Genomic DNA, 16,096 nt, shown 5'->3' with positions numbered 1-16,096 from the left:
AGTCTTTACCGTTGCTATGGAGTCGCAGGTTGGAAAGCCCAAGAGACCAGCAGTACCTAAGCAAGTAGATGGGAGAAAACCTGAATGTGCACATAATTTGGCGTGCCTGAATAATGCTGACCTAAAAACTCTTTTAAGAGGCACATAAATTATTGTCAAATTTCCTGGAGGATTTCAAGGTCCCATGGGATACTAGCAGTCATTTAAGCTTTGAATTTTACCAACAACTTTTTGGGTTTTTTATACTGAGGGTATCTCCAGCTCAATAGAGTATTGAGCTAAAGAAACACTGCAAAAATACTCGAGGGCACTCAGTTACCATTTTGCACAACAAACAGCACCTATAAACTAGTCTTCCTGAAAATGTTTATAATCTCATCCTGAAGTGTCTTTTTGATATTATAAAGTTTATTCTGAAATGATTAAATGGTATCAAATGGGCTGAGGATTTGTACTCTCCAGTGTTTGAATACTCATTTTAACTGGAGATACCCTCAATATAAAATCAAATGTTGTTGGTCAAATAAACGCGCCTCGAGAAACCTATCTGTTCTATTCGTCGCGCGAGAACGCGTTCGGTTTAAACTGCCCCTAAAATGAGCGCAATGTGACGTTGTCATGTTTTCAATTCAATGTAACTTAACTACAAAGAAATTTGCATATACTGAGGTCTTCAATGACGGACTAAACTTTAAGCATGGTTAGTAAGTCCATAAAGATCGCCATTATTAAATCAAACTGTAATCTCACAATAAAAGCGTATTGATTATTCAGAATAATGTACAACAGTTTTATTGTACAAACACCTATATGAATGTCCATATCTATATAAGCAGTACGGAATGCCTAAAACGTCATTATACAGGCTACTGAGATACAGAAGAACTCCGCAAGTTGCCAGGAGCTTGTCCGTCACCTGCCTCGCATTTCCAGCATCACAGCGCTTCAGGTGTTGGTTCTGTCAAACAGTGCAAACTTCGGAGTTCCCTATCCTTAGCTTAAAGTCAATACACCTACCTGGAGCATTGCAGCTGGTAATGGGGAAACTGCAGGCACAGAAATGGGTGAATATGGAGAGATAACAATGATGCGTACCTTACAGCATCCGGCGCACTTTCCCCCTCTTCTTTGGCTTTTTATCCTTTGTCCAAAGGAATCCAAATCTCCGCAGAATCGCTCTGGTTTGTCGAGTAGTCCAAATAGAGATGGGAGTGACCCTTTAGCACTTCTTGGGGGGAAAGCACGGAGTATTCCGCATATGTGGAAAGTGTTAAATGCGCAACATCTACCCGCGCGCGCAGCACACGCCAAGGGGGGGCGGGAAATATTTGCTCTGGAATCAGGGGCTCTCTTGACCAGCAGCGCATCTAGTACTAGAGGGGTTTACTTCTGCAGGCGGAGCCACAGTCCTCTTAACACACCTGCACCTGGCACAAACACGTTGGAATTGAGTGTTTTGCCACATATACGATGGTAAAAAGCACTTTAAACGATACGTTAATTACAAAATGTTGATTTTATGTTATTTTAGCATGTTTCAGCGTGTGAATGAACATACTTATCTGTTACATGTAGCTACAGTAATTTTTTCCTCATTAAAAAAGTTTAACTCCTAAAGACGTGAATTGTAATTTTGCATTATATGTAGGAAGTCATGACCACTCACATAAGTCATATCAGTACCCTTATAAAAACTGTTTTATTCTACATGGAGAGGGTCCGCACATGGGGGCTGCCATGTTCGAATTACCTGACCAGCCGAATACTACTCGCTTAATCTCAGTAACCATCCTGTTATTTGACTCTTTCACTCATTGATTAAAGTAATCATGGCTGACTGTTAATACTACATTTTTACAATGGCATCTGAAACTGAAAACTATTGATTTTAAATGATGCTGCATCCAAGCCGCTAGGTGTCAGTGTAAGTCCAAGATGACACAAAGACAAAAGCTATTGAGTGCACCTTTAAAAATAGATAGATGAAAGTATTACATGATGTTTTTGAAACTACAACAATTTCCAAGTACGTTAAAGTCTTATGTTTGCACACTTTTTTGCATTCTGAGTCTGCTAAACTTGCCAGTATAGACAGATAGATAGATACAGGGATATATTACCCCCCCCCCCCCCCCGGTCAACAACTTTTAGACAGTCATACAGTTTGAGGGCACCATGACATCTGTTGCAGGGCTCCCTGTTCTTCTATTCTAATCTTTTCTATTTGCAAAAGTAATGTTTGGGATAGTCTAACATTTATATTTCCTATTGACACACTAAAGCTGAAGATTAAATAACCATCTTAAGACAAATACTTTTGTGAAACATCTTATGTGCATTTGCACAGTACTGTATGTTATCGATTATTGATGACAAAATGTTATACATCATCGCAAATGGGAGGATCTTAGCTTTCTAATGACACCGAGCTTCTAGACCACTCATAGGCTGAGATATTCAATGAAACAATGGGGGTGGTGCATGAATTGAAAATTAGACTGAATGTATGTGGACGAGCACATCTGTGAGGGGTAAAATGTGTTAGAGCTCCACCTACATTTTAGATCGACATTTTGTGATGGAAAGTGATAGAGGAAAATTCTTTTTTCTAGTTCTTTCTTCCATCTAGTGGATTAAAATAAGACTTTTTGTAGGGAGATAGAGTGAACAGAATTGCATGCTTACAAAGTTAGGACAACAACAACAAAAAATATATATTTTTTATTCTATTCATCATAAGATTGTAAACATATACAATATTATTTATGAATAATTTGATTTTTTTTTTTTCGTTGGGGTGGGGGTTCTGAAACAAATTAGACATATTTTTGGCAATTATTCCACAGTATGTGTAAATGGTGAGCTTTTAAATTTGAGTGTGAAAAATTGCAGGCAGCAGCCCCCAGAGTTGAAGAGATTAAAGGGGTCATGACATGAGGAAACAAGTTTCCCTTGATCTTTTGACATATAAGAGGTCATTGTACTATAAAAACATACTGTAAGTTTCAGAACTCAAAATTCCCCTCACTGCAAAAAGAGCATTTGTTGAAACCAAGCTGTTAAAACAACTTGTTCTCTTCCCCCACATTGTGATGTCACACTGTTGTAGACATTTGCATCTGACCGCCTTCACAGCACATCAACATCTACATTACCTTTCCTCACTTCAGTAGCCCTGCCCAGTAGTGGTGAGCAGTGAGATAGTAAGTAGAGAGCAGGTCAGTCAAGAGCAGAGAGCCAATCATAACACTGGGCGTGTACTGACAAGTCTTAAAGGAGAAGCAGCACCTAAACTGAGCGTTTCTGACAGAGGTTCAGAATGAGGGTGGAAAGTGATCATATTTTACAAATATATGACTTTGTGCAAAAACCTTTACTAATGTTATAAGTGAACCTCAGGGAACATATTAAAATAATAATAATAAAAAAGGCATGTCATGACCCCTTTAATTCAAGATTTATTCTCTAAAATCAAATTTTTTTCTCATACAATTTTGCTCATCTTGTGAACTTCCTTTTTTGAAGGATGTTTAGACATTTGTACAAAAAAACAAGACAAAAACACTGTTTAGGAATATGACTTTTGCAATGAACACTCTACAGTAAATTTGAATAGTAGATAGATAGAAGATTGCATTGTTCTGTACTAATCATGAACCTGCTGCATTGTACGCGAAAGAAAGGAGCAGTGAAATAGGATTTTAATAAGCATGAATAGGTTTCCAAAAGGATCTGAGCCTAGCACCTTTTCTTTTTCTTTCCCTCTCTCTCTGTATCCATCTCCCCCTTCTCTCTCTCTATCGCTCTCTCTTTTGTTGTCTAGATGCATTAATCACTGTAACCTCACAGATGTCTCCACCTTCATTTGTCTTTGATTTCTCTGTCAGTCAGAATTGGGGCAGCAGTCTGCAGTAATAAGTCTGGCTTCTTTAACCCTCTCCTAATGTATACCCTTTACAACCCACATCGTCCAAGATTCACAAAAACTGGGTCTCTGTTATAATTGGAACCCAAGGTGAGTGAAGCACCATCCGGCACACAATGTACTGTATAGACGGTGACAAATGCTTGGAAACCGTTGATGGAAACAAATGTATTTTTAAACCTCCAGCAAACATTCCTGAAGGATCTGTTGAAAAATGTGCCATTCCATAAATCAATGTTAAGTCCTCTTAAGTAGGCAGTGTTTCAAACACTGCTTAAGTAGATGTTTTCTACTTTGGGTTCATTTAGGAAAATTCTCTTTCTAAAAGCAGGAAAAAAAATCATGAATAATATGTAACAGAATAGTTCTTGATAGACTTGAGGATTATATAGCCAAAGTTCTAAAAGAAAAGTTCCCGTTTTAAAATCTATGAATCAATTATAGCAGCAACTGCAATAGTATTCTTTCCCTCAGATATTTTGCTCTAGATTGGTGGGTTTCAGCTGTAAGACACAGTGTACTATTCTGTTGCTCTGCCAGAGAGTATCAGCTGTGCCTCTGGCCTACATTAAACTGACCTGTTTTCTTATCGTCATCATATATTTAGGGCTATTGATGATCACAACGAAAACCCTCAGAGGGGAAGATCAAGTCTACGCTATCACTAGACAAAACAGCCGTTTTGGTTCAGAGACCCATGGGCGATCAAATTACATTATAAGGTGTATTAAGCAATGAAAGCAGCTCTGACGCAAGTTATTTTACATAAATTCTACATTAAGTTAGAATGATTTCAAAGGTGTTTTTTCATGGGTAATATCACAGCAGCAGTCTGCCATCCTGTGGTACTTGTGAAGAATAGTTTTTAAACCTGAAAGGTGTGTTGCTGCCTGAAGAAAAGTATTTCTATGTGATCATTGCAAAAACAAAAACTTTCTTGATCAGTATTGTCTTGTTTTCCAATAAAAGTATCTACTGTAATCATACATGAAAACAAGAACATTTTACTTGAGAAACAAAATATTAAGATAGTAAGACTTTTAACAATCAACAGCATTTGCGGCAAGATGTTGATTTTCACAAAAAATCATTTTGACTCGTCTGTCCTTTTCTTTAAAAAAATCGAATTCACAGTGAGGCACTTATGGTGGAAGTGAATGGGGCCAATTTTAGGAGGGTTTAAAGGCAGAAACGTGAAGCCTATAATTTTATAAAAGCACTTACATTAATTCTTCTGTTACAACTCATGTATTATTTGAGCTGTAAAGTTGTTTAAATTCATAATTTTTACATTCATATGAGGGTTTTCATATCAACGAAGATGTAAAATTGGCTATAACTTTACACAGAAAAGGTTAGTAAGTGATTTTATCACAACAAAATCATGTTAACATGCATTTTGTGGCTATACTTTTGAAATAGTGAGGATTGTAATGTTTACGGATTGGCCCCATTCACTTCCATTGTAAGTGCCTTACTGGCACCCAGATTTTTCCCTTTTTTTTTTTTTTTTTTTAAAGAAAATGAGGGGCAAGTCAAAATTAATTTTGTTGTAATCAATATTATGCCAAAAATGCTGTCGATTGAGCTTGACTTGTATTGTACCCAGAATATTCCTTTAAGTAAAATGTTGTTTTAAAATTATTCAACTTCTCTAGAAAAATAAACGTAGTAAACCGTTTAATTTAAGATACATTCTCTGACGTTCTATACTATTTTGCTTCTACAGTAAATGTTCTTATTTGAAAGATGTTTTTGAAACGTGCTTATATATGCAAAGTGAAATTTGTTGAAAAAATGAAAATGTATTTATTTAACAATTTATTCTGGGTGTAACATGACTCTTTGTACAGAGGAACTTGAAACAAACATGAAGCAAGACATCTGCAGTACAAACAGAAAACATGGTGCAAAGACAAAGAGCAGAATCCAGGACAGAGGAGAATGAGAGGAGGAGGGATTAGAAGCACTTCCTATGGACAATGGAGGGTCCGGCCTCCTCATACTCGTCTTTGCTGATCCACATCTGCTGGAAGGTGGAGAGGGAGGCCAGGATGGAGCCGCCAATCCAGACAGAGTATTTACGCTCAGGAGGGGCAATCATCTGCAGAGCACAAAGAAAAGTTACCTCGAAAGAAACATTTTTGCCTAAACTACCATTGAGGTTTGTGAATTAGACTTAAAGGGATTGCTCATCCAAAACCTTTGCAAGGAGCACAAATGATCTAAAATCCAAAACAACTGTACCTTGATCTTCATGGTGCTGGGAGCCAAAGCTGTGATCTCTTTTTGCATCCTGTCACCAATACCAGGGTACATAGTGGTACCACCAGACAGTACGTTGTTGGCGTACAAGTCCTTACGAATGTCAATGTCGCACTTCATGATGCCGTTGTAAGTGGTCTCATGGATACCTGCAGACTCCATACCTACAATGAATGGAATGATCATACTGTCATTTAAATACAATACATATGCAACACAATGCTAATTTCTCCAAAGCACTGATTACATAATTACACCGATTTCATTAAGGGAATAAAAATGCTGTTATCTGTTCTCTTGGATAAGGAAGTGATTGATGGACAATGCCAAGACTAAAAACTCTCTACACTATAAATAGACCATCAGTCCTGTGGCCATTTGCTGTAACACTCCTAATTAGTTCCTGACAAAAGGTGATCAGTCACCTGTCACCTCTCCTAAGAGTGCAGTCCTATGTTGGGGGTATCTCTGAAAAATGTATCTCAGTTGTTTGAATTTTACTCTGTGGGAAACTTGACCACTTTGCAATGCCCATGAAAGATGAGGATAATTGTGTTGCCGCACATAGACTGATGTGCAAATGATTGAGAATTATTAATAACATGAATTTTTCATCAATGGGACCCAAAGCTTGGCAATGGCTCAAAAGGGAAAGTATATTTTCAGTGCGGGCTCAATGGTTCACTGGAATTGCTAGAACCTTAATGAATAATTAGTTAAGAATATATATGGCATTATTTAGGAATAGGATTCCTATTGGAATTTCCAATTTAAGGAGTTATGACATGAGGAATACAATTTTCTCCTTAATACAAAAAGATAATTTATTTCAGTTGCAAAATTGGCTTGTTTGGATTTTCCCTACTTTGTGACGCCACACATATGAATTCATCAGCACTTGCCTGACTCTACAGCAAGACATCAACGCCTACAATCATAACAGTGGGCATTTATATTGAAGTTTTAAGGCGACATAGTTGCCTAAACCAAGCGTTTCAGACAGAGGGCAAGATACAGGATGAAAAATGATCATATATGACTAAATTATGACTGTTTTGGTGCAAAAAAACTTTACTAAAAATGTGGACCTCAGGGAAAATTAAAAATTATGCACATCAACAGGTTAAGTAATCTTTATCAGAAGTCTAATTTTAGTGGAATTATGTCTTGCTACTGTTAAAGTAAATACGAGGAGAGCTCCAGGAGTCCCAATGATGTTCTACAAGAACATTTGATCCTAATAGGAACCTAATAGTCCTTTTGGGAACTACAGTATATGTGTTCTAAAAGATAAAGTTGTTGTTTTGTGTTATGTTGAAATTCAAGATATACTCATTAACTAATCTTTTAGGATAGGTTCCAAATTATGATAGTAATTCCAATAGGATTATTTGCTAATGGACTACCCTTCTGGGGAAAAAAAGGTATATGATAGGTGTGGGTGAGAAACAGATCAATATTTAAGTCCTTTTTTTAATATTAATTCTCCTCCCTGCCCAGTCGGTGGCAATATGCACAAAGAATGCATATTGCCAAAAACAAAAGAAGAAGAAAGTGAAAGTGAAAGTGGAGATTTATAGTGTAAAAAAAAAAAAAAAAAAAAAAAAAAGGTCTTAAATATTTGTCTGTTCCTCACCCACACCTAAAGACATGGATTTAACCACTGGGGTCATATGGATTACTTTTATGCTGCCTTTATTTGCTTTCTGGCCACTGTTCACTTGCATCGAAAGGATCTAAAGAGCTGAGATCTTCTAAAAATCTTCATTTGTGTTTAGCAGAAGAAAGAAAGTCAAACACATCTGGGATGGCATGAGGGTGAGTAAATGATGAGAGAATTTTCATTTTTTGGTGATCTCTTTAAGTGGTCACCAAGGTGGTCGGTTGGCTGGTTTTACAGGGATTTTGAGCACTTTTTAGCTAGTGAGGCAGAGAGACCAACTTAAGCCAGCTACGACCAGCTTCATCTAGTTTAGGCTGGTTTAAGTTGATTTTTAGCAGGGCATTCAGAAGAAGGTCTACAGAAACAGGTCAAAAAGTAGTACAGAGCTGAAGCAATGAATTAATTGTGCATATTCAACTCAGCCAATGAGAAACTGACCAATGAAAGAGGGCTGGAAGAGGGTCTCGGGGCAGCGGAACCTCTCGTTACCAATGGTGATGACCTGACCGTCGGGCAACTCGTAGGACTTCTCCAGGGATGAAGAGGAAGCGGCGGTGGCCATTTCATTCTCGAAGTCAAGAGCCACGTAGCACAACTTCTCCTTAATGTCGCGCACAATCTCCCTCTCAGCTGTATCAGTGAGTTAGAAATGTATTAATACATGTAAATTATTAAAGAACAGCAGCAATGAATCCGCAGTTACTAATCATTACTGATAGGTGGTGCTGTTTAACTAATTAAGAGATCATTACAGTCCAATGGTAAACATTAGAACTCTCTAATCTAAAGGTGTTCAGTTGCAGCCTATTGTCAATTAAAGTATTATATTCAAACTTTCAGTGCTTTCTGTATTATGTGTAATTGCTATGAGTTGATGAATAGTATGAGTTGGGTTACCAGTGGTGACGAATGAGTAGCCTCTCTCAGTCAGGATCTTCATTAGGTAGTCAGTCAAGTCTCTGCCAGCCAAGTCCAGTCTCATGATGGCATGGGGAAGGGCGTAACCCTCATATACGGGCACATTGTGGGTCACACCATCACCAGCGTCTAGCACAATACCTGCATGTGTGGGACATAGCATAAAATGTTAAAATAATCAATCACATACAACTTTCACAGTTTACAGCAACTGTAATACTCAGTGTTTATATTTAATTGTTTGCTGTAGGCAACAGACCGGTAGTACGGCCAGAGGCGTACAAGGAGAGCACAGCCTGGATGGCCACATACATAGCAGGTACGTTGAAGGTCTCAAACATGATCTGTGGAAATATCATATCTTTAATAAAGACATTTTGTAGTGCATTGATGTTTATATTAGCATAAAATGAGCTCCTGTAGCTGTATGGGTTTGATTATTAGGGAACACACACATACTGTCCCGATAAATGTATACCTCAAATGCAAAGTGGCTTTGGCTAAATGTGTCTGCTCAATACATAAATGTAAATAATTAACATGTGCATATGGTCTTTATGTGCTACAAATATCTATGAATAGTGATTATAAGTCTTAAAGGTGCACTCATCAATTTTTCCTCAATAAAAAAGTTCTACTTCTAAAGAAATTAATTGTATTTTTGAAACATTTGTATGAAAACAGGACCACATGATGCTGCAACCAGGCCACTAGGTGTCAGTGTCAAATTCCAAGATGACATATTCAAAAAATGACTGAGTGCACCTTTAATTTAGCTGAAGTCTGTTAAAAGAGGTTACCTGGGTCATCTTCTCCCTGTTTGCCTTGGGGTTAAGAGGAGCTTCAGTGAGGAGGACGGGGTGTTCCTCAGGGGCCACACGGAGCTCATTGTAGAAGGTGTGGTGCCAGATCTGAGTGCACAGTATCGCAAGTCATCACATATAGGTACATACAATATACTGTAAGTTAAAGGATTTGTTCACCCAAAAATTAAACTGCTCTCATCATTTACTCACTTTTTTCTTCTGCAGAACACAAACAAAGATTTTAGAACAATATCTCAGCTCTGTTGGTTCTTACAAAGCAACTGAATGGTGACCAGACCTCTGAAGCTCCAAAAACATAAAGGCCACATAAAGGTAATCCATTAGACTCCAGTGGTTTTATATATATCTTCAGAAGTAATATGATAGGTGTGGGTGAGAAACAGATCAATATTTTTGTCCTTTATTACTATAAATCTCTATTTTCACTTTCACATTCTTTGACATTTTGAAAGTAAAAGTGAAAGTGGAGATTTATGGTAAAAAAAAAGGACTAAAATATTGATTTGTTTTTCACCCACACCTATCAGATCGCTTCTGAAGATATGTATAAAACCACTGGAGTCTAATGGATTACTTTTATGTGGCCTTTATGTGATTTTTAGAGCTTCAAAGGTCTGGTCACCATTCAGTTGCATTGTAAGGACCAACAGAGCTGAGATATTGTTCTAAAAATCTTTGTTTGTATTCTACAGTAGAGAGAAAGTCAAGCACATCTGGGATGGCATGAGGGTGAGTAAATTATGAGAGAATTTAAATTTTTGTGTGAACTATCGCTTTAAAGTTTGTGTTACTCTTAAAATTGTATGGTTGCATATGGTTCAATGGTCTACCTTCTCCATATCATCCCAGTTGGTGATGATGCCATGCTCAATAGGGTATTTGAGGGTGAGGATGCCTCTCTTGCTCTGGGCCTCGTCTCCTACATAGCTGTCTTTCTGACCCATACCGACCATGACACCCTATTGAAATGGAAAAGGGAGCATAGTAACTGGTCAATCACAATAAAAGTGAATGTTACTGTACAGTGAAAGTGAAAGGTGACTAAGATCGCCATTCTGTCTAACATCTCCTTTTGTGTTCCGTGGAAGAAAGAAAATCATACATGTTTGGCACAACATGAGGGTGAGTAAATTATGAGAGAATTTTAATTTTGGGGAGAACTATTCCTTTAAGTTGATTTTTCTGATTAATTATCTTCTCTTTCCAGTAAATAATTGATTAAAATAGAATTTGCAGCCCTTAGATATTTTCAAATCAAGCTTATGTCTGCTGTAACCAAAAGCAAAGTACTTGCTAGTAGAGTGTTGTCTTCACAGGTCAAATGTTACGTGCTAGCCTAAGTACTGACATAAGAAGTGCTTTACTTTGGCCAGTGAGTGGATAAGCTACATAAGAATAAGCCACAGATGGTGTGAATGAAGGTTGCTGGTCTCACCTGATGACGGGGTCGGCCCACAATGGAAGGAAACACAGCCCTGGGAGCGTCATCACCGGCAAAGCCGGCTTTCACTAGACCTGAGCCATTGTCGCACACCAGAGCGGTGGTCTCTTCCTCGTCACACATGTTTGCTTAGACAGCTGCTGTTGTTTTGTTTTTCATAAACATGAATAGCATGCACACACACACGTACACAGAAAGAACGAAAACATGATACTTCCATCAAAACCAGAAGCAATTTCTCATGCTCATTAAAATACTTATTTCTTTGACTGTTGATTTCATGTAGCACTCATAAAACCCAAACTAAACCTTTAATGATTCATCTGTGCTCATAAGAGCTTTTCTTACAAGTTCAGTTATGTTGTCCTACCCTCCCTATGAAGCAGACTTGTGCTAATGTGCTATAAATAATACATATTTCTCATTATTATTATTTGATACAGTATCCCTCATCTTGAGTCGAACACAAAAATTGCTTTAGATGTTTTTCAGACTGTAAAATACTTAAGAGTACAGCTACACCATAGCTTTTCTTTCTGAAATTGTCACATTACACTTGAGTATACTGTATGTACTATTAATACTCACACCAGGCACACCTAATAATCAGAGCTACCAATGCCAACCTGTATGCCAACCTGAATTACACCAGTAATGGAAAAACTAACTGTAAATTTAATCAAATGAGCTATGCTAAAAAAAAAAAAAAAAAAAAAATATGCAGCTTGTAAAATGGAAGGCATATGCACCAAAACATCAATCAGTTATTAAAAGACTTAACATGGCATCAAATTTTTCTGAGCTGTTGGCTTACAAGGCCCCAGATTCGTGGGGTCATGTCCCGATTCCATTCCCCCTCTTTCAGCACTACTTTCCTGTTTATACTCTACTTTTCTGTTAATAAAGGCAAAACCCCTTAAAATAAATATATTCAGCCTCCAAACTCGGCTGTATTGTGTGTAGTAGTCAAACAAACCACTGAACCATTATAGATTCATTGTATTAGACTCACCCAGGAGAGCTTGCACAAGAGGCCTGGAAAACTTGCTCCCTCAAGAGCGGTTGAAATGTAGAGAGTGAGCAATCACTTCACCTGCTTCCTATATTTATATTTGTCCCACCAGGAGACGTATCACCACGGCTTCAGAACCTCAAGCCTTTTTAGGAGACATTACAACCCTGCATCACACCAAGGTGGGCCGTCCCATGTGAAGATGGGGCGTTGGAACAGGTCTCACAATGGAGCATATGCATTTAATATTAGAAGATAATTTATGGCTCTCGAGGATGGTGAAGACTATTGTTGGAAAAAGAGATGGCCGGATCACTGGCAGAGAATGGCATCCCATTGCCCGCTATAAATAAGATGCCGTGCATTGGTCATAATGGACAAATGACCATTCGTCTGTTGTCTGGTATCCATCGCTTGTGAGGAACTTCTAGCTGGCCTTCAAAGGAAATTCACATTGCCGCCGCATATGGGTGTGGATGGTACACCGGTAACCTAAGTCTACCAAATGAGGAATGATTAAGCAGTGTCTCTTCCTAAAAGAAAACCAGGCCCTCCAGGATACTGACAATGTGGGACACTTTGTAATATTTGTAATGCTGTTGTCTGTCAGTGGTCTCATAAGAGGTCACAGCAATAACAAAATTATTGGCTCGCTTGTATTTGTGTCTACAGTCAAATGTTAACTTAAAGTTTACATTCTCAAGGGCAGTTGGCTGTTCAAATTTTTGAGTCCACACTGAGATAATCCAAAATCTCACTCTTTTGACTCTCCAGTGGCCTGAAGTTTGGCCACGTGCCAATTGAAGGTCACCCAGTTACGCACAGTAGCGGCAGCCTGCCACCTGGCCTTACATTCAGATTTTGACACACTGACAGTTCCACAAGCATTGACTGTAGATGGTAAAGAGACACTCACACATTTTAACTTATCTCTGATACTAATATCTCTGATTTTAAAGGAATATTCCAGGTTAAACATAAGTTAAGCTCAATCGATAGGCTGACATAAGTCATTTAAAAAATAAGACATCTACAACGGAAGTCTATGGGGCAAACACAGCACAACGGTTGCCCCATTGACTTCCATTGTAACTGCACTACTGTAAGTGTGATTTTGTTTGTTTTACATTCCATAGAGCAGTGATTCCCAACCAGGGGTATGTATGCATGTTCCAGGATTGGACTGGAAAGAATTGGATTTTGCTGTGTTGAACCTAACAAAATCTCATGTATGGCTTAAAATGAAAATAATAAAATTAGGGATGGGTAAAAATATTTTAATTTGAACAATCGTGATATCAGTCTTTTACTCTATGCTAAGTTTGGCACTGATATCTTTTCACTGCGTGTTGAGAGTAAAAGACTGGTTTGACTCGTTCTGTGTAAAGTGTGTTCAAAGATGAGATCCACACAATCCATTTGACACTGAGTACTGTCTCTTTACAGTTGATCACAAACAACAAAAAAGAAACATTAATTCCAATATAACATTGCAGAGATGCGCTAAAGAAACCATGCACATTCTCTCTCATTAATATGCACTCACTGGCTGAACTGCCAATGGTAATTTTAAAGAGACAGTACCATTTTAACTCTTGTTGTAAACAGTACAATTATGCATGTAAACAACAAACATCTTATAAAACACATGTATGCAATATAATAAATGCAATTTCAAAAAATCATATTTATTAATGATAAAATAACATTTGTGAAATTAAATGATTTATATTTCGTAATGTAACAAGTTAGAAGGCACCCTGTATAAATAACAGCATTAGCTAAAATACTATTTCTTTCATATGTAAAAAAGGACATTCTAACTTAAATATATTTGAAATGTAATTGATTTTTATCATTGATAATATTCCAAATGAATGATAATGTTAAATGATATAGTCTGGTTTTGTGTCGATGAAGGGGTACTCCAGCCTTACTGATGATGCTGTGTGGGTACAGTACTTATGGCAAAAAAGGTCAGGATACACTGATTGGCCAATGATCATTTAAATGATAAATTGGCTACTTTTGGAACAACGTGAGGATAAGTAAATGAGGACAGAATTTTTATTTTTGAGTGAACTGTCCCTTTAAGTCTCCTAAGCTTTGAAGAGCAACTTTTGGTGAACTCTATTCCACAATACAGCATTGTGTGGCATTGAGAATGGAGGATCTGCATCTATGTTTAGTAAGGAGGAATTTCAGCTATGAGAATTAGACAAATGCAATGGCAACAGAACAGCAGAGGTCTGGTCACATGATTCAGCCGTATAAAATTACACCATAAAATTATGTTTGTTTTTATTCACTAGAGAGACCCTGGCATGAACTCGCTTCTTTGTGTGTGTGTGTGTGTGTGTGTGTGTGTGTGTACATGTTTATACTACATTGTGGGGACCAAATGTCCACCCAAGGATAGTAAAACCTGAGATCACCTACCTTGTGGGGCCCAGCCAGCGGTCCCCATGAGGGAAATGGCTTATTAAACATACTAAACGATGTTTTTTTGAAAATGTAAAATGCAAAAAGGTTTCTGTGAGGGTTAGGTTTAGGGGAAGGGTTAGGGTTAGGGGATAGAAATTATTGTTAGATCTGTATAAAATCCATAAAATGCACGGAAGTCTATGGAGAGTCCCCACAATGATATAAAAACAAGTTTGTGTGTGTGTGTGTGTGTGTGTGTGTGTGTGCTTAGAAAGTGTCACTGTTGCTAGGGAGGTTGAAACTCTGATTTGATGACTGTATGATAGGGCAATGTGACAGCTCTAAAGTAAAGTATCAGTCAGTTGGGAACACATGCAATTCTATCAGTTGAAGAAAACTTTTTTTTACAGTGGAAAATTGCAAACAATCCAGCAGCCAGTACTAGATATCCAGTTGGACTAAGCTGGAGTAAGGGTAGTCTCAAGTAGCCAGACCTTATCCACTTTACTTTGCTATGTGCCTCAAGCTAAACCCTGAATATCGTTAAAAGCTGTGATGTCACTAACCTGGCAAACTTAGACAAATCTGGTGATTATTTCATCCTTCAAAGCGCTCATTGTATCAACGCAGAACCTTGTGAACACAGCCCTGTTTCTAGGCGGACTGATGAAAAGTCTTGTGTGCTTTTACTTGCGGAAGTTCCATCAAACGAGCCAATAAGATTTGCGCTGAGTGGTTTGAGAAAGTGTTTTTTTGTGTGCAATGTGAATCAGACGGTTAGAGCACGTACTATGGGCGGTACGTGAGTGTGCCGTCTGAAGCTGAGACTAAACTAAGGGAGAGAGCAGCATAAGGGTCAAAGTTTATATACACTGGGGCAGATACGCTATGATAAGAATAGCGTACTATCGTGCTATTCTTAGCATTGCTGCAGTATATCGTATGTACTCAAGGGCACAATGGTGGTGGCTGTGGGATCAAACCAGCAACCTTTTAGCTTTCCAGTTCTGTGCTTTAGCCCACTACACCACCACCACACCATGTCCACAGAGTGATGCCAAAAAAGAGTTGTAAAGCAATTTTTTTTTTTTTTTTTGTAAACAAAGTGTCAACAGGAATGCATATTTTATATTTTTTATTTCATGCTCATCATTAAATAAAATGCAAGAGAATGGTGACCAGAACTTTGAAGCTCTAAAAATCACATAAAAGCACCATAAAAGTAATCCATATGAATCCAGTGGTTAAATCTATATCTTTAGAAGTGATATGATAAGTGTGGGTGAGAAATAGATCAATCTTTAAGTCCCTTTTTTACCATAAATCTCCACTTTCACTTTTACTTTCAAAACGTGAAAGAGAAAGTGGATATTTATGGAGATTTATTGGAACTTCAAAGTTCTGGTCACCATTCACTTGCATTGTAAGGACCAACAGAGCTGAGATATTCTTCTAAAAATCTTCATTTGTGTTCTGCAGAAAAAAGAAAGTCACACACCTGGGATGGCATGAGAATGAGCAAATGATGAGAGGATTTTCATTTTTGGGTGATCTATCCCTTAAAGTACAAAATATAATGAAATCTTACCCTCAGGTGGTTTTTCTCGCAGGTAAGGTGGAA

General features: G+C 37.8%; 1 protein-coding gene across 2 annotated transcripts; it reads right to left on the bottom strand.

The window, feature by feature from the left end:
- Nucleotides 1–5,733: 5,733 nt before the first annotated feature.
- On the bottom strand, nucleotides 5,734–12,207 carry LOC127435618 (actin, alpha cardiac muscle 1-like). Of its 2 annotated transcripts, none has more exons than XM_051689212.1 (9): nucleotides 12,052–12,207; nucleotides 11,034–11,179; nucleotides 10,429–10,557; nucleotides 9,572–9,682; nucleotides 9,031–9,115; nucleotides 8,751–8,912; nucleotides 8,292–8,483; nucleotides 6,173–6,354; nucleotides 5,734–6,029 (listed from the first exon to the last, which is right to left on the bottom strand). In XM_051689212.1, the coding sequence occupies exons 2-9, from the start codon at nucleotides 11,160–11,162 to the stop codon at nucleotides 5,886–5,888; spliced, it is 1,134 nt and encodes a 377-aa protein (XP_051545172.1). In that variant the 5' UTR covers nucleotides 11,163–11,179; nucleotides 12,052–12,207; the 3' UTR covers nucleotides 5,734–5,885. The 2 variants fall into 2 exon arrangements, with proteins under 2 accessions (XP_051545172.1, XP_051545173.1); XM_051689213.1 differs by having other exon boundaries at nucleotides 11,034–11,176; nucleotides 12,052–12,171.
- Nucleotides 12,208–16,096: the final 3,889 nt, after the last annotated feature.

This window comes from Myxocyprinus asiaticus, chromosome 46 (genome assembly GCF_019703515.2).
Source record: "Myxocyprinus asiaticus isolate MX2 ecotype Aquarium Trade chromosome 46, UBuf_Myxa_2, whole genome shotgun sequence".
NCBI lineage: Eukaryota > Metazoa > Chordata > Actinopteri > Cypriniformes > Catostomidae > Myxocyprinus > Myxocyprinus asiaticus.
Note: the sequence above shows the minus strand (reverse complement) of the source record. Positions and strands in the feature narration are given on the sequence as shown.

Bases quoted from the DNA above. Each gene is read 5' to 3' on its own strand.
- LOC127435618 (XM_051689212.1), bottom strand. From the start codon at position 11,162: ATGTGTGACGAGGAAGAGACCACCGCTCTGGTGTGCGACAATGGCTCA. The intron at 10,558-11,033 runs GTGAGACCAGCA...CCATTTCAATAG, and splicing joins TGGGCCGACCCCGTCATCAG to GGTGTCATGGTCGGTATGGG. The intron at 6,355-8,291 runs GTCAGTTTCTCA...CATTCATTGTAG, and splicing joins CTTCCAGCCCTCTTTCATTG to GTATGGAGTCTGCAGGTATC.